The 22562-nt window shown below is 43.0% G+C and overlaps 1 protein-coding gene across 1 annotated transcript; it reads left to right on the plus strand.

The window, feature by feature from the left end:
* The first annotated feature begins 1070 nt into the window (after positions 1 to 1070).
* Positions 1071 to 22154, plus strand: LOC108609434 (uncharacterized). The gene is made up of 6 exons (XM_089463777.1): positions 1071 to 1434; positions 15422 to 16014; positions 17473 to 17808; positions 17867 to 17947; positions 18096 to 20492; positions 20882 to 22154. Exons 2-6 carry the CDS (start codon positions 15879 to 15881, stop codon positions 22066 to 22068), a joined length of 4137 nt encoding a protein of 1378 aa, XP_089319903.1. The 5' UTR covers positions 1071 to 1434; positions 15422 to 15878; the 3' UTR covers positions 22069 to 22154.
* Positions 22155 to 22562: the final 408 nt, after the last annotated feature.

Raw genomic sequence — 22562 nt, forward strand, 5'->3', positions numbered from 1 at the left:
AGTAATGGGAGTAATGCCTGGGCATTTGTTTACTTGCGGCGCTACATCGAAGGCAGCTGCGCAGCGAAGCTCAGCTCAGCTCAGCTCAAAGCTGTGAGACCTGTGCTCTATGGGTATTTTGAAAGAGCTGAGCAAATGGACACGAGATGTGTTTGGAATATGTATTTTACAATGATCAAGCTGACAGAGAGAAGAGCGAAAGTGTACATAGATCAAGCGTGAGGAAAGGGCGGAAGAAAGGTTTACTCTGAAATCATTGGGTTAGTCCAATAATCTTACCTATGAAAATTACAGCATCGACTCATTAGTAATATGCTAGATTATATAGAAAATAATTCTATTTCAGAGAATATTCATGTCATTATTAAGCATCATTATGAATAGCATTATTGCAATTATCATTATACTCTGCGTGGCGAAGCAAAAGTTTCTTTGATTTTTCTTAGTATTTCCGATTATTATCATGGGATTAATATCAACAGGAAAGCTTACATTCGAAAAGTTCTGTCGAGCAAAATATATGATATATGTAGATATTTTGTGTTTCTAATTACATTATTTGTTTTATATATTATTAAAAATTTTAAGTGAATCAGCAAAGGCTCCCAACACCCATATTGGATTGACAGCAACAGCTCTTAAAGCAAACATTTTCCATATATAAATATTTCCATTTTAATTTCCGCAACAGCAGTAAATTCAGTTATTAAGAAATTAGTTTGGATGAGAGCTTTATTAGAGAAATGACGTTTGATAGCATCATGATCATTAGCTTTAATTGTGGCCTCAGATTAGGCCAAGACAAGCAGCTGAAAGCCGAGCTCTTAGCAGTGACAACGCGAACTCCCACAACAGCCAACAGCAGCAATGCTCTTAAGCCAAGAGAGTGGCTCACGCACACACTCTCTCTCTCTTTTCTCTCTCTCTCTCTCTCTTTGGGCTCTCTTTTTCAAACAAGAATCTTTGGCTGTGAGAAGAATTTCGTTTGGCTGCAACTTTCTTTCGAGAGGGGGCAAAAGGCTTTTCTTAAAAGCGACGCGACGTCGCGTTGGGGGCTTCAGTCAGTCCCCAACACGCGACGCGTTCAGAACGAGCAGCAGCAGCAGCAGCAGCAGCAGCAAAGCAGAACAACGCAAGAAAATAGAAGTGGAAGTAAAATACTTGACGCTGTGAAAAGGATGAGAGCAAGATAGACATACAGTGTGTGAGTGAGAGAAAGAAAGAAAAAGAGGGAGAGAGAGAGAGAGAAGTCAAGTGCAGACAGACTTCGATTTTTGTTATTGTTCGAGCGGTGCACAGCAACAAGAAAAACAAAAAAACAGAAAACAAACAAAACACAACTACAGCAAGTGGATAAACAATTGCAACAACAACAACAACAACGACAAGCAAGAGAGGAAGAAGAACCACAACAATTGAGCAACTCTTTCATAGGTATGTGAACTTTGAGCAGGCAAAGACCTGGCTCATTAGCATGTGGCTTGGCCAAAGAATGCGAAGAAAAATTCTGAGCTGCGGTTTCAGTTTTCTTTGCTTTTCCCCTGCTTCGTCTTCTTCAAAGTTTTTTTCTTTTTTTTTTGGCATGCAAAATTGTGGAAATTTAATAAGAGTTTTCCGTGTGTTTTTCTTCCATGCCGCTGCAACATCGCTCGCATTTCAGCTAACAGTTTTTGTTGTTCTGTTGCCAACTCTGCGTTGCAGCCGTATGAGAAAAACCATTCTGGCTGGTAGAATGGGGGGAAAGGCGGGGAGGGTTCATTCGGTTCGCTTGGCTTTGCGGCACTTTTCGCTAAGCAAAAAAAAAAAAGAAGAAAATAAATAAATAAGAAGGAGAAGGAGAAGAAATTCCGCTGGGCGCAAAAATGTGTTTGTGTTTGTGGCGTGTGTTAACGGTATTGTTTACAATGTTAACAGAAGTGCCAAGAGAAGTGCAGAAGAAGCAGCAGCCGGCCTGCCATTCCGGGTGGCAGCTTAAATAAATAATTGAGACGCACAGCGACAGCCAAAACGTTGCGCCTCGCTGCACTCACACACACACGCACAGACACTCACACTCGCACAATGAGGTAGAACTAAAGTCGATGCAGAGGCTAGCAAAACAAATGACTTAGGCAACGAACTTGGACTTGGCGGCGTCTCAAGTGAATAATAGCCAGAGCAAATAATTCAGACTGAGTCGAGCCAGCAGAGACCGAGTGGAGTGAGACATGCTCCTAGGAATTCTGAGGAGCTGTTGAGATATGCTAAAAGGATGTTTGGGTTGAATTGTTTGTCCTTCTTAATTGCTTGATGTTAAAGATCTGCGATGAGTTACTTACTGCCTAGCTAATAATTACTTAATAGAGCATAAGCATGCTGCTGGAATCGTCTAGAAAGTATAACTTCAGTTATTCGATTATTCAGACTTCGTAAAGGACATGAAGATCTCAGCATTTATTGTAAAGCATTCAATGGCATACCCTCTAATATATTAACTATAATATTATATTCTATCAGCTTTAACTCGAAATGTATATGATATAGACACCATGTTTGGTGTCTATTTGATCAGCAAATGGGTATTGCGGAAGAATATTCCTTTCTGCTCTGAGTACACTTTTGAACTATATTATAGGCATTTATCTATGGGAAGAATATTTGATGAAGCTAATCATATCATATAAAGACAGTTCAGTTAGCAAAGATTGCTGTAGATCAAACACATTGGCAGATTATATAATATAAGTTTTACTCGGAGCCATTTCGATTGCTGATCCCTCCTCCTATGGTAAACCTAGTAGTCCTTACACGATCTTACATTTAATTTATGACAACATATTGTGTCACTATACACTATATATTACCTTAAAGCAAGCACCGACTACGAATATAATTACTGTACAACGAAATCCGTTCGGTATTTTATGAATTTTGCAAACAAAAGGAACAAAGGAAATACAAATACTGTATTAAATATTTGTATTCCATTATCTTATCTTCTATTATCTATAGATTTACTAGTACCGTATGTATATACATATGTAGTAAAATTTCTCATTTCTTTTCGCATTTCGATTCCCACATAGAATAGCTTAATTCATCAAATCTGTCATTTGTTTGCTTTTGCCTCTGCTCAAAACATAATTTCGAGCGCAAGCCAATAATTTCCTCTGTTGATTCGTGCTGAAGCCACGCGAATGGCCACAAATTAAATAATAAGCCAGGCAATTAAATAACCCTCCAACGGCTTCCACAGCAACAACAACAACAGCAACAACAGCAAAAACTAACTGAAGAAAAAAGGTCATAAGAAATTGTGTATTTATTAGAGAGAGAAATGCAAAGCAGATGAGCTGAAAGTCAGTCGCGCTCTCGCCCTCTCTCTGTCTCTCTCCCTCTCTCTGTGATGCTAATGATGTAAACTAAGCATTTAACTGTTAAAAGTGCCGACAGCGCCAGCTGAAGATCACAGTGGGCCACAGAAGATGCGCGGCAAATGCGACGACAAAAGTTGAGGTCGCCAGGTCCCGCCTCCAGCTCCCCCTCTGCCGGCACTGCGTAAAGTCAAAGCCAAGTTCGAGTTGCTAAGACCAAATCAAAGCCGTTAGCTGGGAGACAGAATGCGGCTAAAAACGCACTCGGCGCTCGACTTGAAAGACGTCAACTGAAAAGGCCATGGCGGGGGGAAGCCAAACAAAAGGGTTTCACACACACACACACACAGAGTGGAGTGTGCGTGTGTGTGCGTGGAGGAGCTTGTGAAAATGTAGGTTGCATTGGCAATGAGTGAAAATGTTCACGGTAATCTTTACAGAAATTACCGTTTCATTCTCGTTGTTGTTGTCGTTGTTGTTGCTGTTGCTATTGCTATTGCTGTTGTTGACACAGCAGCAACCAGTTGCTGCTGCTGCTGCTGCTGCTGTGATTACAGCTGGCTTTTAATGATCATCATTAGATGGTTGGCGCGCACTTAAAGGGTTCTTATTTTTATGGCTATAGCTCAAAGAAGAAGAAGAAGAAGAAGAAGGAGGAGTATCTACAGCAACAACAGCTAACGTGACAACATGCAATACACAAGAGCAACAGCAACAGCAACAGCAATGGCAACGGCAATGGCAATTGCAAGAACCGCTTCAATAATATTTGATAATGCAAAGCGGAAGCTATAAAAATCCCAATGCGAACGACATTTGTGTTAGTTAGTTAGTTGCCCGCCTTAGTTAGTTAGTTAGTTAGTCAGCCCGATCGTTACATTAGAGCGAAGAAATTTGCTAATTGCCTGCAATTGACGAGAGGAACTAGGCATAGAGCAGGCGAAGGCAAGGGGCAAGGGGGCGTGCAGGAAGCAGCCTCATTAAATTAATGGAAGGCACACCAGAAGATGTACACTGGCAGAAAAACAAAGCAAGCGCTAAAAGTGTAAAGTAAAAAAGGAGAAACATATAAATAGGTATATAAGCAAAATGTTTTTGATTCTCTATTGGCAAATATTTCATGTCTATTCAAGCAAGTCGAACTTCTGATTCTATTCATGCCACAATCTAACTTGCCTCACAATCAGCATTTCTTCAAGTGTAGCCAAATCTCTTTGAGCTTGAGTGCACTCCGAAAACACAAGTCGCTCAGGGGCGTGGCGCAACGAATACACTACCTCAAGGTCAACTGGCAGCCGAATGGGCGAATGGGCTCCTTTTTGGCAGCTCGAGCTCCATTCGAGCTGCATCTGATATGCCTAAGAGGCCGAAACACAAAGGCGCACCGAAACCCGAACACCCGATATAGATAGAAGACCCGCACGTAATCTGATATTCCGAAACGAAAAACGAAGAACGAAAAACGAAAAAAGAAAAAAACAAAACACAAGAAAAAGAAAATAAAACTATAAACAAGAGAAGAGTTAGTTTGCCATATGAGGCGAGGGTTTTTGTTTGGTCTTCAGTTCTGTTGTTGTTGTTGTTTTTTTTTTAGCTATCAAAACAGCATCAGCAACACATACACACACACACATACAGAGACAGCGAGAGGCAACTGGCCAAGACTCGACTTGGCAGCTGGCCAAGAGGTAGACAGTGGCGCGGCGGGCGGGGGGCGTGGCATGCATGCATGCCTGCAGTTCCAGGCGAGTGCACAGCAAAAAAGCAGACGCTGTGCCGTAACAGTGAGTGCAAGAGATGACAACCAGGTGCATGCAACATCCCAGATATAAATCAAGAGCTCTGCGAGCTGCAGTCACCAGAAGCAGCTCAGCTGAGTTTTGGATGAAATAACTACGATAGAGAAATTCTTCAGAATTTTCTAATGATATTCCAATATAGTCATACAGTGAGACTACATTAATTCGGTTTAGATTGTGATGTCATTGAGAATAGATGAGGGTAATTAAAACGAAAGATGTACGGGCTGTTTTTATAGATAGTTGCTCCAAAGAGACATATCTAATGTTGTGCAATTCTGAAAATTAATAAGTATATGATATATAAATATATGATATAGAAAACAAATACGAAACATAAGTCATCGGAATATTATCGATTATCGATAAGAAGCTAAATAGCTATGATAATAGAATTAAGCCAGAAATGATCTATGAAATTTTAATAAAGATTCTCTAGTGAAAATCATGGGATATGAATTCTATATCTTATGATATACATAGTATATAAATATTGAGTACATTTGAAAGAAGAACAGTTTCTATAACAAATTTATCATTGAATTGTGATAAACCAAAACTTTTCCAGTATTAAAGCCTGAGTCCCAACTACATTTAAGACTGCCAAAAACTCTCTTCAGGCATCCAGCGAATATCTCAAACACTCTGCAAATGGATGGACCATTCAGTTGACTTCCATTTTGGCTCGATCGCCCTGTCAACTATTTATCAGAGCTGGCTGGCGATTGCCTTTCGAGGACTGGGAGTTGAAGTCTGTTGGGGCCGGACACGCAAATTCTGTGCTTGGCTAACGGCTCTTGGCCATGTTAACAAGTTGCGTTGACAAATGTTCCCGGAAACAGTTCGTGCGAATTTGCATGACAAAAAGGGAAAATGGAGCTCAGCTGGGAATTGCTTTGTATTGCATTTGCCTAATGCATTGTTTTAGCTCCGACTTCAAGTAGAGGCAGAAGCAGAAGCAGAAGCAGAAGCGCAGATTTCGACAGAGTTTGGGTCGCTGGCCAGGTTTGTGCTCCAAGTCTTTTGATTTATGTGTGGCCAAATTGAAGTCTATATTAATCGCAGCTGTCAGGTTGACAATTTTATTGTAATGCCAGCGCGAACGCGAATGCGAGCGTGAGCAACTCACGAACTGGCCGACAATTTGGCTTAATGACCCAGTACAAAGCGACAGCCAAACATATTTATGGCCAAGAGACTTTGGCCAATGAACTTGGCGCTCGGGTACTTAATGTGGCTCAGTCTTAGCCTAGCTCAACTCAACTCAACTCAACTCGCCGTGAAAGGTGTATGTGTGTGTGTGTGTGTGTGAGTGTGCGGGTCCAGCACATTGTATCGAGTACCTTTCCATTGCAATCGCTTTGTCGTGCAGTTGTTCTAATTTCATTTACCCAACGACTTTCACCTGCCCAGCATAACTAGAGGAGCCGCAGACCAATCCAATCCATGTGCAGCCCTAATTAAGCAGAAACACGTGCCAGCCAGAATCTACCTATGCTCCACATACAGCTCATTCTCGCCTTGCAACGATAGAAATTCAATTAACTCCCATGACAAACTGACTGTGAAATGGGAGAATTGGAGAAGCTGAGTGAAAGAACTTTTTAAAAATGGGTAAAATAATCGTGATAATATTTATATATTATTATTGCGCATCAGCGGGGGCATATTAAATTGTTCATAAGCTTTGCTGAGTTTGGAGTAGTGTCAAGCATTACTGGGAAACTCTGAACATATGAAATATGCTTGCAAAAATTATAAAAGGCTGAAGCCGACCAGAAGCACAAAAGTTCTGGGAATTCACTTAGCATCTACAATCTGTCTAGAGTTTTGATTCATGAACCCACTGTTGGATAGATCTACATATATCATTCTTCTGTATTCCCCTACGCCTTCCCTAGAACCGCAGTCACAATTATAGTTGGGTTTTCAGCTTTGGAAAGTGCATTCAAGCTTCGTTAGGTTTACTTTGAATCAGTTCTTCTTGTTTCTCATTTCATTTACAACTTCCGCTTGGCAAAAATTAAAAAAGCAAAGCAAGCGAGTGAAGAAGAGGAAGAAGGAGCTGGAAAAGTATTCGATGGCGATCGGAGCAATCGCTGATGATGAGGTGCATAAACGACGCCCATTTATTGAGCCCTCGCGGCTTTAATAACTTCGAACGTGAAGCGGCTGTCCGTCTGGCTGAAATGTGGAAGGTATCAAAGGAGAAGCAGAATGAGGAGCAGGAGGAGGCGCATGAGACAGAGGAAACATGTTTGCCTGCCAACAAATGACAGGCATTTGTCTGCCTCATTCTAAAGGGGGAAACGGACAGACATCGCGACGGACTTAGAGACCCAAAGACTGAGAGACTGGAAGACTGGAAGACTGAGAGACAGGCAGGCGGGCAAAAGTCGCATCAATTGAGTTCGACATGAAAATTGCGCTGTGTTAAATTCTTGAGACTCCACAGCGAGTTGTTGTTGCTGTTGTTTACTTAGCTATGTGTGCAGAATATACACACAGAGGTTTACGTGTATACGTGTGTGTGCTTAAGAAGCCACACATGAAGCGAAGGGTAGCCAAGCACTGGCTGTCATTATTTCTGTTTATGGTCAGGTGTGTCTGCAGCCCGTTCGTAATGGTCAATCTGGCCAAAATTGTGAGCACGCGTGGGCTACAAATTGTTTTGGCACACTATAACAACAGCAACAACAACAACAACAGCAACAACAACAACAACTGGCAGGTGGCACCAATTTCACTCAATATGAAATGGCCAACTTAGAAATGGCCAATAGAAAAGTAAGCGAGTTCTTGGTCAGGCAAATAGCCCACTTTTAACACATGATTCATAATCGACTCATTTGTGAGTTTCGATTTCAGCCTCTTCTCTCTGATTTGATCTACTAAAGTTAAGCCAAAGAACAAGTGGAGAATTGAAAGAAAAAGTATCACTGATAAAACTAGTAGAACACGAGGAAATAACAGAGAGAAAGAGTTGGGTACGGTCTCTACTTTAATCATTCATATGATTCATATGCAACTCATTACGGGGTTTCGATTTCAGATCATGAGATTCTTGTCTCTGTTCTGATCAGAGGATAAGACTTAAGAAGAAATATTAGAATAACGAGAGATCAAAAGAGAATAACGGCGAAAAATAGAGATATCCACTGGCCGGTTACCCCACTCTACGCACAATCATTCATTTGCAACGCATATCAATTTCTTATTTCCATTTCAATTTCTGGTTTCTTTCGAGCCTAACAAGAAAATATAGAATGTAAAATGTAGGCAAAGCCGAACGTGAGAGAATGTCAATGGGACACTCGGCCAGCTTACGTAGTTCTTAGCTCAGCGCTAACTTTTTTCTACATCTCTAATTCATTCATAAGATTTCCATTTCTTGTGCTCTATTTGCAAAGGTAAATGAGAGAAACGAGCATAAGAACAAAAGAATGGACATAACTGGACTGCCTACTAGTATAGTCATTACCTAATTCATTTGATACATATTCCTCACACTTCTTGGGCTCAATATATCTATTGCTTATGGTGTTGGATTGACGTGAGAATCCTATATATGTTAAGACTCTTGAAAATCTCTATATATGAATCGTATGAATGGAATGGGAAGTTCCCCAACTATTTATATTGATTCCATTTTCATATTTTCTATTTTAATGTCTGTCTAAGCTAAACAATGGCCAAAGATTTCATGTTATTCACACGATTCATATGAAATTTCATTCATTCAGCTCAATTGTCAGCTCTCCAGCTCTTTACTTCATTCATAAGCAACTGACTTCAATTTAACATTATTTCGAGAAAATTCGCCAGCTCTTCGTACAACTCATATGATTGATAAGGTACTCACTTAATTTTTGATTCATTGATTGACGTCAATTTATCTCTTGGCTTCATTTCTATTCTTGTCTTTGATGTGCTAAGGTGTAATAAAGGAAATTATGTAAATCACATGATTTATACAATGCTCAACTCGTTCATTCAATCATGCATTTATTAGTTTTGATTACCATTCCGTTCCACTTCTCTCACTACATGCAGAAGAAGAAGAAACCTAATGTGAGAGAATTACGATAGAGTCACAAAAGAATTCTCTACTAACCGAGTTCTACATTCCACTCGCATTTTGTAATTTTATTCATTAGTTTCGATTTCTGTTTCATTTCGAACGTAAGCTTATTTTCGAAAGTGAAACACAATAGATTTGCCAGAAAAGTCTGTAGTAACCCAGTTCGCTCTGCTATTCATATGATTCATAGTATTCATATGCAGACTCATTTGAGCAGTTCACTCATTGATTTCGATTTCTGTTCTGGTTCGTATTCACGCGGTTCGCAAAAGTAAAAACTAGGCTCTGGCACTATTCGATCTCAGTCTGGATTTACATAATCTGGGTGAAAGTTTTTACTGCCTGCCTGCCAGAGCAAATTATAAGTTAGAAGCTATGCCCAGTAGCTGCAGTTGGGGGCCAGATTTGATGGCTGCGATTTGCAGTTGCCTTTCACAAGCAGCTGAAGCAGTTCCCCGAAAATACGAAAATCTGTCAGTGGGGCGTTGCCTCAGTGTCAAAGAGCTGTGGCCGAGCAGCAGCCAAAGTATCTGTCAGATACAAGATACAAGTGCTCAATAGCTAATTTATTGGCCTGAATTGATGTCGCGCTTTAGAATTTATTGCTCTGCTAGATTCTCTCCATCTTCTTCTCCCTCTTCCTTCAGCTTCTTTTCCCGATTGACTCGAGAAGAATCACATTGTCTGTGCATTGTCTTCTGTTTGAATTGGTTTATGGCCTGGCTAACAAAGCTGCACTTAACTAGGTTGATTTCTAGAGTAGCTCCAAAAAAAACATAAAGCGATCGGACCTGAATGCTGGACAATGAAGTTGTGGGAGCTGCTTCAGAAAATCACCTTTTTCCGTCAACAGAAGAAGGCTTTATAGAAGGCTTCTTCTTTTTCACAACATAACGGACTAGCGAAGCAAATATCTGAATAGGATAAGCTTTACTATGAATGACTCCACTCTTACTTCCAACATCTTTCTTAAGACCTAATGTCATATAGAAACTTATAGCTTATTTATGTATTATGTATTATGATTTTCAACTTCTACTAATGCAGTTAGTCCATATGCAGATACTGGATTGGAGACATGATTATACGAGTATTTAGGTGGACTGAAACCAGAATATAGTAGTTTAATTCAAAGGGCATTAAACGCTCGAAGCTCTAGCTCTAGCTGACTTTCCCATCAGAGCTTTCCACAATTTAATGCTGACCTTTGTTTGGCTGCAGCTCCAATAAAAACTCTCCAAAGCCATAAAGGTAATATCACACTCTCCATTTCGCTAGCCAATAATTAAGTTAGCAGTTCATTCTCAACACTTATTTTGCTGCTATTCTCAGAGACAGTTACGACAATTCCAAATTTGGTTTGCAGAAATTGCAAGTTGAGTTTTTTCGAGTTGTTTTCGTCAAATAATAATGCAAACTTAATTTGGGACTTTCGCCGCTTTGCAGCGGTCAAAGTTAATTGCTTTATTAATTCGTCTAGCAGTTCTTTCTCTCAGTGTAGCTTTTGACAAAAATTATGTTGTTGGGGCGTAATTGTTGGCCCCGTTACGTTCAAGCCGCCCCAACTGCCAGTCGAATTGAGTTTGAGTTCTTGAACACACTCGACTCGAGTCGTGTAAGACAATTGCTCCCACAGCCTCGTGGCATGCAGCTTTCTTTGATTTTGGTTTTGATATTGGCTTTTGTTGCCTTTTTCATACCCTGTACGCATGGGTGCAGAGAGGTAGATTAGTTCTGTGTGAATGTAGCTCTTAGGAGACCTAGTCTCATGGAGTATAAATGTTCTTGATCATGAAGTTTAGACTAGTAATGTAATGTAAGGCTGTCTCTGCATATTGTCTGTCTGTACGTCCTACTTTGGACCCGTCGATAACTTATCGATTGGTTAATTCATCTGCCATAGATTCGCCTATCCATCTCTCTTCATCTGTCAGCATAACTCACAATATTAAGATTCCCACTGCTCAGGGTATCTTCGTGTCGATCACTCCCCTTGGCAGCAAACTTTCTTGTGCTTTTTTTCATAGCCTGTAATAACTGTAATTTATTTACGAGCTTTACACACGTTCTGAATACGCCTTTTGCATTGTTTTCCAGCAATTCTTCTCTAATATCTAAATGTACAACTAAACTGTAATTAAACTGAAGCAGTTTGTCCGATTTTCGTTTTCCATTTTCCATTTTTCCAGTAGCCTCTCAGCAGCTGTCAGCTGCAATTTGCCTTGGCAAAGAAAGTGCCAAATTAAGTGTTTAACAAGCCCTAGGCCAACAGCTGAGCTGAGCTCGACCTGAAGAGTCTATCAAAGAGAGTGTATGAGTAACAGAGAGAGAGAGAGAGAGAGAGAGAGAGAGAGAGAGTGTGTGTGTGATAGACAGAGATTACTCTTTAGAGTTGCCACTCTTAGCTCTTTGACCTGGTCTTTTTGCTGTTTTCGGTTTTAGTTTTCATGGCCAAGTGAATTCAATTAACGAAAACAGTCAAAATAAAAGTCAGCTGCGGTGATTTATTGTGTGAAACTGAAACTTCTTCCTCTGATTAAATTATTTATTTAGCTGCTGCTGCTGTTGCTGGCGTGAAAGTTTCTGCTCAGTGCGCCAATTCAGAGGCTTTGACATTCAGATAATAGCTTGATTAAAACTTGTCATGAGAACGAACCGGCGAGTTTTTACCATGCCAGGCCAAGCCATGAGAGCTCCAATTAAGCGCACTTCTCGATCAATGCGCAGTGTCTGCCACTTTGTGATGGGGTATGCCCGGCCAGTTGGGTTAGTTTGCTCAAGTCCCTCAGAACCTGCTCAGACTGTAATTTGTGAAAGAGTTCTATGATGTCCTTAGTTAATTTAACCTGGTTTACAGCTGTAGATAGGGTTCTCACTCTCCCACCCGTTCAGTTGTCCATGTGAAATCTGGGTTTAATATGTAGGTAAAATGTATTTATTCATATGACATGTATTTATTGTCTTTATATAATTTCTACTACGTGTCTTATCTCTAAACTCTCAGAGGAGCAGCCCTGTCATTTTTTTTTTAACATATAATTAACTAGACTTAGTGACTTCAGAATTTGACTAAACTTTAATTTATTAACAATTTTAGCTCTCTTAAATTTACCCTCGGTAACATTATATAGTTGTTTCTGGAATGTGGTAGATTCACTTATTTATTTATTTTAGTTTATTATACCCTGAACCCATTGAAAATGGGAAATCAGGGTATAATGGTTTTGTTGAAATGTATGTAACAGGCAGAAGGAGGCGTGGCAGACCCCACAAAGTATATATATTCTTGATCAGGGCGACGAGCTGAGTCGATTTGGCCCTGTCCGTCTGTCTGTCTGTCCGTCTGTCCGTCTGTCCGTCCGTCCGTCTGTCCGTCTGTCCGTCTGTCCGTCTGTCCGTATGTTTGAACGCGTCGATTTCCGAAGATATAAGAGCTAGAGACTTGAATTTTTTTTTAAAATGACCGTATATACAGCGCGGACGTCGAGTTTGCTTTTAAAATTCGAAAAATCATCCCGTTATGTTTTTATCGACTAAAAACATTCAAGTTCAAATCAGATGCCTCTATAGCTAATTGTGAATGATTTTTCTTTTTTTAAATTTCTCAAATATTCAATATAATATGTAGATCATATGCTGAAAGTTTCATTAAATTCCGTTCAGTCAAAAATTAATAAAAAATAATCAAATATTTCGCCAATTAACAAACGCACGTGCAGCAGCTACAAAAAAAAACATCACATCAGCTGTTAGTTTCGTTTAGTTTTGGTAGATGGCGCAGCAGCAGTGAATCTATTTGAGTTTTGCCAGCGCCACCAGCAGGAGTGGGGTGGCCTAGTGTGTTAGCTGGATGACGCTCGATCAAGAAGTCGCGGTTCGAATCCCGATCGGTGCAACACTGATGTTAATTTTTTTTAATTGTTTCAAAATATTTTTATATTTTCATAAATGCGTTTTCTATTTAATTTATATTTTTAAATACACCGAAATTGAAATTTTAACTATACTTTATGTGCGTTTTTAATAGTTTGGTTATTCTAGCAGATTGTTAGAATCACATCAGCAGTTAGTTTCGTTTAGTTTTGGTAGATGGCGCTGCAGCAGTGAATCTATTTGAGTTTTGCCAGCGCCACTAGCAGGAGTGAGGTGGCCTAGTGTGTTAGCAGCGTGACGCTCGATCGAGGAGTCGCGGTTCGAATCCCGATCGATGCAACTGATGGTAATTTTTTTTTAATTGTTTCAAAATATTTTTATATTTTATTAAATGAGTTTGGTATTTTATTTATATTTTTAAATACATTGAAATTGAAATTTCAGCCATACTAAATGAGCATTTTTATTTGTTGGGTTCAGGGTAGTATCTAGTCGAGCACTCTCGACTAGAATTTTCTTACTTGTTTTTTAGCTTCTACAGTCATTGAGCGCTCTAACGTAGACTTCAACTGTTAAGCAAGTTTTCAATTACCTAATGAAACCACTTTCTACATTTTATGCGAAGACAGCGTTACTGCTAGTCTTTGCCGAAGTTCTGCCATTGCCTAGGCATGATTTATCCTGTCACAGTCTAAAGCTAGCATTAGTCTGTGCTTAAAATTGTCTTATTGTTTTTTCTGAGTCTACAGAACGAATCTAGCTATTCTCTACAGCTATCTTTAGTGGACATTCGGTAAGTTAGGGTATCTGAGAGTCGTGTTGCCAGTCAGCAGGCAGCTGAGCACAATGTGGCTTGTGTTATGTTCTGCATTTGCATGAAAGTTTGTCGAGCCTCGCGCTGTTCTGGGCTGCTAATCACGTTCTTAATGAAAGTGGATGCTGTGTGGATGCAGTGTTGCCTGTCGACCACTGTTCGTGTTTTCGTTCTGGCCAACTGGAGAGCAGGAAGAAGAAGAAGCAGTAGACGACTATTTGGCTCTTTCACTGGCAATGACCGCCATTTGCTGTGGCTCCATTTGATTTTCACGTTTGGCGATTCGTTTGTTTGTTTGTTTGGACAATTCGCATGCAACGCTTCGCCCGACTCTGAGTGGTTCTGGATGCTAAGTTGTGCTGAATCCGATGCTGAATTCTATATTCTGGCTACCAGTTCTGGCTCGTCTTCTCTGGTTTTCTCTTTTTGCTATTTTTGATTGATAAATATATTATTTATAGCTGCGTTTCGTGTCTGCTCAGCCTCACAGCTGCGATTTTAATTAATATGCTGCTTCCTCCTAGAGAGCTACGTTGGCCCACTTCTGTCCGTCTCCCAATTTGTTTATATGTGTGTGTGTGAGTGCGCGTATCTGTGTGCGGGGGAAACACTTAGCAAATGTAAACAAACTCATAAAGCTGTGAAAATTATTGCAATTGAATTAAGTGCTTCGGAAAAGCAGAAAATACGCTTATGGGAAGTACATAAAGGGAATTGTTTATTTACAATATGTGAGATGTTAGTAGAGATATTAGTAGAGGTGGAGGAGAGGTAAGGGCAGAGATCGAAACAAAGTTCTCTTTGGAGCAAGAGAAAAAGAAGAGGAATATATTCAGGAATTGATTTTATGTGAGTGAATTTCGTGTTTTCAATATATAAGAATGTTTATAGTAAAAGATATAACTAGATGTACTTATATACATATGTTTATATAAAATGTATATTCTCATTCAATATACAAATTGTCTATCTTAGTAAAACTAGACTCTTCAAGAATTTCTTATATAATGAAAACTATTTATTGGAACTTAAATAAGTCTAAGAGGTCTATTCTATGTTTGTTATAATGTTACAAAATTTTATTGAAGGTAAAAGTCTTATAATAAGTCTGAGTAAACTTAATCCGAGTGCAATGAAATCGAATGAGCTTTTTAGTATTTATTACACTTTTTTGCTCTGCTCGATTATTTTGTAAGAAATGTTTTGAAAAACGTGAAACTTCATAAGAGAAACCCGCGCAATGGCTGAACAATTTCTAACCAAAATTCCTAGATAAACCACGAAATGCCAAAAATTCAGATACTTATCTAACACTTGAGACAGCTGAAAGCGTTAGCTAAATTAAATTTATGCTGCCCAGTCATTATGCCATTATGATCTATATGAAGTACTTGCTTATAAGGCAGTCACTCACCTGAACTCTAATCTGGCTCTCTCCCTCTCTCTCACTCACTCTATCTGTATCGTTTAGTCTAACTCTTTCTTTTTCTTTGTCTTTCAGCTCACAAATTTCTTTTGTAAGTGCTTCATTAAAAGTGTGGCAGAACGACAAACGACCACGAAGCGCTTCGAAGGCGACGCAGCAGTAGAAAGAGGAGGAGGAGGAGGAGGAGAACGAGGCGGGGAGCAAGGGGAGGCACGACGACAACAACCTGTATCATCTGCTAAGTGCCGCTCGCGACAATTGTGCGGGTAATTGCGAGTCTTTGAAATTTTTGGTCTCTTTTGATGAGCTTATGCCCTGCTCTGGCTGTGGCATCTTCGATTCGCCTGTCATTGGAAAGTTGCGGCCGCTGCGTGACACACATTTCACGCATTAGACACGAGCCTACCGCCAGCTGGCCGTTGGAGCTGGACTCTGGCGTCGGGAAGACTAGGCCTAGACTGGCTTTTTCTTGGAGCCCGCACTCCCAGCCAATACAGCCGAAGCCCCGCTCCGTCCCCCTCTTGCATTATTCATGCGTGCAACGGCCCGAGGAGGAGCGGCCGCCGCAGTCGGCGCAAAGATGACTCTGCGCTTAGTCAGCATATTGTCTGTGGCATTCATTTCTGTATTGCCCGCACAGTTGGATGCATTTATCACGCAGAATACAGGTGAGTTACGAGACACGAAAAAAGCAACAGCAAGCAGCACGTCACATAATTTAGTGGAAGTCTGGAGGCGCGGAGGGACCAGAGGCAGCTCTAAGCAAAACAGATTTTAGATTGTTCACTTCTTAGCTACTTACTAGCTTAAATTTCAGATAGTAGCCCTATGTAGAGTGACTACTATACCTAGACTAGGTTAAATGAATATAAATATGCTTGGCAGGAGCTCATACTTCGATTACGAATATTCATTTGAATTGCTCGTCGAACTGTTGGCAGTTGTAGCTGAGCTCAGTGAGCGCTGCTTCTATGTAAACGGCAAAGTTCATTGGAAATTCAAAACAATTCATAACTCCGCACAGTTCACATCGTCGTTCTACAGCTGGAAATAGAAATCACTGAAGCTCGAAGAAAAAACTATATATACTCGTATACATACAAATATATGTGTATCTATATACTTTGAAAGGCTTTAACAGCTAAGAGAGAATACGTCCCAAAATGTGGGCAGAGAACTACAATGCGCAACTGAGGCAGGAGGAGCCGTTGCCCTACCGAACCACCGTCTACTTGCCCGTACCCGACCAGAGCGCAGTGGCCCACGCGATGACCACCAGTGTGCTGAGCCTGCCCACCATGGTGCCAGCCCAGGCCTTCGTTGTGGTCACCAGTCCGCAGGGCAATCACATACAGCCCTACGTGCAGCAGCAGCAGCAGCTGGAGCAGCCCATGTGGAGCCTCGAGCAGCCTCCGCCGCAGGAGGAGCAACAGCTGCTGACACCAACTTCCGACTTGAAGGAGAACCAGAAGAACCAATCGAAGAAGTCGCTTACTAAGAAGCTTCACCGCTATGGCGCCTCACCTGAAATGCTCAAGTCGGGCTCGGCCTTCCCTTCCTACTATGCCGATCCGCAAAAGCTATGGCACCCCTATTACCTGAACGAATAAGATGAAGAGATTCAAACGGACCACAAATAAACAGATCTTTAATATTCAGGCGCATACCAGATTAGAGTATTCCCCAGATTCGAGTACTCTTCTGTAATCCTCCTGTCTTGAACGTTGTGTGTGAATAAACTTGAGCATATTGAAAATCCGCTTTAGCTGTTATTGCCAGTAGAAACTGTAGAATTGCGATTGTTCCATGGATGACGAATAATAGAGAGAGGGAGAGAGAGAAAGAAAGAGAGAGAGAGAAAGAGAGAATATATGGTATTGATAGGAAATAGAATCAGCCCAACTAGATTCGAATTAGATTCACGGATATGTTAGGAAGTATTCCTTCAAGCAAATATCAGAAGCTATAGGCAATTGCAGTTTCAAATAGGTTAGACAGTCATTCCTTAAGATATATGTATATGCCAGATCAGTTATCAGTTATCTTATGAATATTATCAACGAATAAGCCTTGCTCATATTTTGTCAATCCCTTTCATCTCCCGCTCCATCTACCATTCTTGACAGGCTGTCATCACAATGGCACTTGGTATGCTGACAAGTCGGTGGTGCCCAGCATGGAGAAGTGCCTCAATTGTCAGTGCAATCGCAAGACGCTCGTCTGCCGGCTGAAGGTCTGCCCGGAAATGCCGATGCCGCCGCCTCGGGGCTGCGTGGTCGTCCAGCGGAAGAACAGCTGCTGTCCCTACTTGTCGTGTGCTCGCTTGGACGCCTTCTACAAGATACCCACCAAGCGTCGCATCATCGCCTACCTGGATCACTACGAGCGGGAGTCGATCGATCGCGTGGTCAACGACAACATGCTGCAGAGACGTTCCGATGACTCCGACGTCGACCTGTTGGGTAAGCTTGCACTTTAGCTGGCAAGGATCGCACCTGACCTATTTTGCTCTTTCCTTAGTGTGCGTGAAGAATGGAACTGTGTACAAGTCGGGATCGGCGATGTCCTCATCGAATCTGTGCAGCTATTGCTACTGCATTGGTAAGTGGAAGAAGACGAGGAGAATAGCTATGGAGAGCTGGGGATAGTGAGTGGGAACAGCTGGCGGGAACGCCTATTGGGAGTAGTACAGCTTGTCGGGTGATCATAATAACTAAAGTTTCACTCTCTCTTTCTCTCTCATCGACAGGTGGCAACGAAAAGTGTGTCAAGCCCAAGTGCATGCTGCCCGTGGACGGGTGCAAGCCCATATTCGTGGACTCCACCTGTTGCCCGGTGCGCTACGACTGCAGCAGCAAGACCTCTGGCAAGTCCTCGCAGGAGGTGCGCTACCGGAAGAACTCGAATAAGCACTTCCAGCGCATGGCGCAGCGCTTGCAGCGGAACCGCGGCTGCACCGTGGGCGCCCAGTTCTATGCGGAGGGCCAGAAGATGCGATCGGACGCGGATAAGCCATGTGACATCTGCTTCTGCATCCGCGGCACGCGCCGCTGTGCGCCGAAGAAGTGCGCGCCGGCCCTGAAGAACTGCATTCCGGTGGTGCCCAAGGGTCAGTGCTGCCCCTCCAGCTACGACTGCGGCAGCCAGCGGGACTATCGCCGCTCGCAGAGCTCTCGCCAATTCAACCTGTACAATCTGCTCTTTGGCAAGGAGGAGCAGGAGGCGGAGGCGGCAGCAGCTGCTGCCCTGATACCGCAAAACACCATGGCCGAGCACTACCCTCTCGACCGCCATCCCACTGAGCCACCCGTGGGCGATCCGCTGCAGGCCAGCAGCGAGAAGAGCATCTTCGATACGCTGCGCGAGGGCCTCGAGTTCATCGATGGCAACAACAACCAGATGCTGGCCAATAACATGGACTTGGTGGGCAGCACACCCACGGCCAGTCCGCTGATCTCTGACCCGAGCAGCACCACAGAGCTCAGCTTCCTCGACCTGCTGCTCGGACCCAGCACAGAGACCGAAGAGCCCATAACGCCAGAGGCCACAACCGAGAAAAAGAAGCCCATATCCTGGATGGACATACTGCTTGGACCCGACGAAGAGGAGCCAGCTGTTGCACTCGAGCCGATTGCGGCTGTAGAAGCCAGCTCTACTTTGGCACCGGCACCGGCACCACCCACGAGCAGCACCACTGAGCGCAGCATTGAGCGGATTGCAGACGATTTCGGAGACCGATGGATCGAGGGACAGTATGCGGTGGGTGAACTGCCAGCGGAAGCCCAGCAAGAATGGGCCGGACCCACTGAAGCCCCACCGACCAGCACCACAGCTCAACCACCCGATCTATTCAACGTGCTGCTGGACGGACTTTCAGTCATGCTGAACGACAATGCCACCAGCACCACTTCGACAACCACAACGACAACAACAACAACGAGCACCACTACGACTAGAAGGCCCTTTAGCACACACGCACCGCCCATGTTCCGTCCACTGCCGAGCAGCAAACCGCACCACACGCGCATCAACTCCAAGCTGGCTAATCTCACAGTGACCCCACCGATGGTTGTGGTCACCAGCAAATACGGTCAGCCCGTCACCTATCGGACGATGCCAAGCAAGGGCACCACCAGCACCACGAGCACCACCACAACAACAACCACAACCACAACCACACCCAAGCCACTTCCAGTGAATGTTACTATCTCAAAGACCACAACTACGCATAGACCCTCAACAACAAAAACAACAACAACAACACCAAGAACAACTACCAAAGCAAAGCCAAAAACCACCAGACGCACGACAACAACCACAACCACAACCAAACCAACAACAACCACAACGACCAGAACAACAACCACCACCACCACAACGCAACCACCAACAACTACAACCACGCCAAAGCCTACAACCCCAACGCCTCGCACCACCTTCCGACCCACATTCAAGCACAAGCCAACCCCAGCATACATCACTAGCACCACTAAGCCACTGATCATCAAAACGAATCCCACCATTTTGGAAGTGGATCCCTTGGACGATGCAGACAGCACTGCGCCCACGCTGCCGCCCAGCTTGCCGAACCTGAAAATCATACCGTTTTTGCCCACGGATGCTGTGGATACGAAACCACCAATACAACCACCCGAGGGCTACAGCAGCCACAATTACTATCAGCAGCCAGCGGGTCTGCTTGTCTCGCAAATCGCCTCCGACAGAGTGGACAGCGAGTACGATGTGACCTACGTGGATCAAGCACAGCACGGCATCAGCTTCAACAACAACAACAACCACCACAACAACAACCACAACAGCGATCAGGCTGCCTACAAATACAAGTTCAATGTGGAGGTTCCCGCTGTGGCAGCCCCACCTGAGCCAGTGGTGCACGTCATTGGCAGCGCCGACTACGTCAAATATGATTTCAATGAGCAGGTGGTGCAGCCACCCGTGCACAGTGGTTTCTCACCACCCACCGAGACGGAGGGCGGCTTCATGCCCAAGGAACCGCTCGTCATCGATGGGGAAGTGCTGCAGGAACATGTCACATCGAACGTCCTGCTGGGCGATAATTATCACGTCACGCAGCATATTATCGATATAACGACAGAGAGGGAGGATAACGACACGGCTTCAATCGGTGAGTTTGATTGAGCGATTGACTGGTAGAATGGCATCTATATAGAAGTATTTAGAAAGGAAAAGGAATTGATATTTGATTAGATTGTCGAAGACATGTAAATTTCTCAACTGTTTGATTCTCTGGCTGATTGAGTGATTGACTGATTGAAGTGTCCCGCAAAACTCCAGTTGTAGGAAAAGAGAAGTACTTGAATATCCCATTGACTGATTGGCTGACTAATTGAATGATTGATGATCCCCAATGCATAGCTCAAGCTGAATAGAATAGTATTCAATTATTTCTCTTATACTAGATATCGAGTTCCTCTTGACCTCTTTATATCTTGTCCCTCTCTCACTCCATCTTCAATTGCTCATTCATTTACTTCTACTCTTTTTGCCCCGCAGAGATCACAACGCCTGATCCCTTCAAAGATGTTATACACACGGAGAGGCCACCAAATCTCGATGTGCTGATTGGAGACAAGCTGCAGAAGAAACCGGCAGAGCAGCTGCAGCAGCAACATATCGAGAGTGTCACCTACAGCATCAGCCACTCTTCCGGCAATAAAACTGCAGCAGCAGCAGCAGCAGCAGCAGCAACAACAACAACAACGGCTGCAACTACAACCACAAAACATACATCGCTGATAGACAAAAATGAGATAAACAAACTGGATGAGCTGCTGGAAGAGCTGTTGGGCATGAGCCTGCCTACCAAGCCGCACACCAGCAGCAGTAGCAGCAGCAGCAGCAGCAATAGTACAGTGCCGCCTTTTAAAACATTGCCAACAGCAGCAGCAGCAGCAGCAGCAGCAACAGATGCAACAACAACTACTGCGCGCCCACCTGCCACACCCACCGCAGCACGGGGCCACAAGAAGGGCAACAAAACAAAGCCGAAAACATCGAGCAATAGACGCAACCAGACAGCAACTGCAACGGCAAAGCCATCCCGCAACAAAGGTCAAGCGACCACGCGCCGAACACCCGCCAGCAACAGCAACAACAACAGCAACAACATCAACAACAGCAACGGCAACAGCAACATTAACAGGAACAACTCAATGGGCAGCACAGCGCAAACAAGTGCAAAAACCAAAAACACGCCAGCAACAGTAACATCAACAACGACATCAACAGAAGCAACTAGCAGCCCCACAACAACAGCAGCAACAACATCAACAACAACAGCAGCAATTGTTTCCACCACAGTGCATCCATTTTTAATGTCACCATTCGACAAATTGCCCTTCATGGACACCAGCTACGAGGTGCGACATCAGCAACAGCAGCTGCAACAACAGCAACAGTTGCAGCAATTTCATCATTATCAGCATGCGCCAAGCAGCAGCAGCACAACAACAACAACAACAACAGCAACACCAGCAGCAGCAGCAGCAGCAGGAGGAGGAACGGCAACTGTTGCTGGGGGCGAGGGGCTAATGGATCCTGCGGGCATACTAAAATTAGCCGGCTGCAACATTTACGGCCGCATGTACCGAGTGGGTCGCATTATTGTGGAGCTATCCAATCAATGCCTCGAATGCAAATGCACCGAGGTGGGCGTCAAGTGCGGCCCATTAGACTGTTAGTTTAAGCCACGCCCCCAGCCCTTCCTCCGCTAAAAATCTCTGCGAGTGAGTGTGCGTGAGTCTGTGTATGTGTGTGTGTGTGTGTGTGACTGTTTAACATTTAAGCCAACTCTTTTATTTGCCCATTTCCGTTTTAGCTCTGAACTAATGCATTTAGTATATAGACTAAGTTAATCTAATTTTAATATGCATACATATAATATACATAATAATTACATTTACATATATAATATACAGTTGTGTTCATGCAAGTAGTAGTGCTGCCCTATGGAAGATTTGAACCAAATAATTCCCATTGAAAACTCTCAAAATTCGTTTCAAATTGTACTGTGTTTATCATAAAAATTGAGTGCTACTTTTTCCATGAGCACAGCTCTATTCATAGCTCTTTATAGGTACCCTTAACACTAAGTTGTATTATAGACGTAGTTCTCCACGCCTTAAGTCTAACCAAATCTTGAACTAACTGCAATGCATTTAAAAATCGAAAAAGA

This window comes from Drosophila arizonae, chromosome 3 (genome assembly GCF_054131065.1).
Source record: "Drosophila arizonae isolate 15081-1271.41 chromosome 3, UAZ_ARI_1.0, whole genome shotgun sequence".
Lineage (NCBI taxonomy): Eukaryota > Metazoa > Arthropoda > Insecta > Diptera > Drosophilidae > Drosophila > Drosophila arizonae.

Coding starts and splice junctions, on each gene's coding strand:
- LOC108609434 (XM_089463777.1), top strand. CDS start 15,879: ATGCGTGCAACGGCCCGAGGAGGAGCGGCCGCCGCAGTCGGCGCAAAG. Junction 17,809..17,866: donor CTCCGACGTCGACCTGTTGG/GTAAGCTTGCAC, acceptor CTCTTTCCTTAG/TGTGCGTGAAGAATGGAACT. Junction 17,948..18,095: donor CAGCTATTGCTACTGCATTG/GTAAGTGGAAGA, acceptor TCTCATCGACAG/GTGGCAACGAAAAGTGTGTC.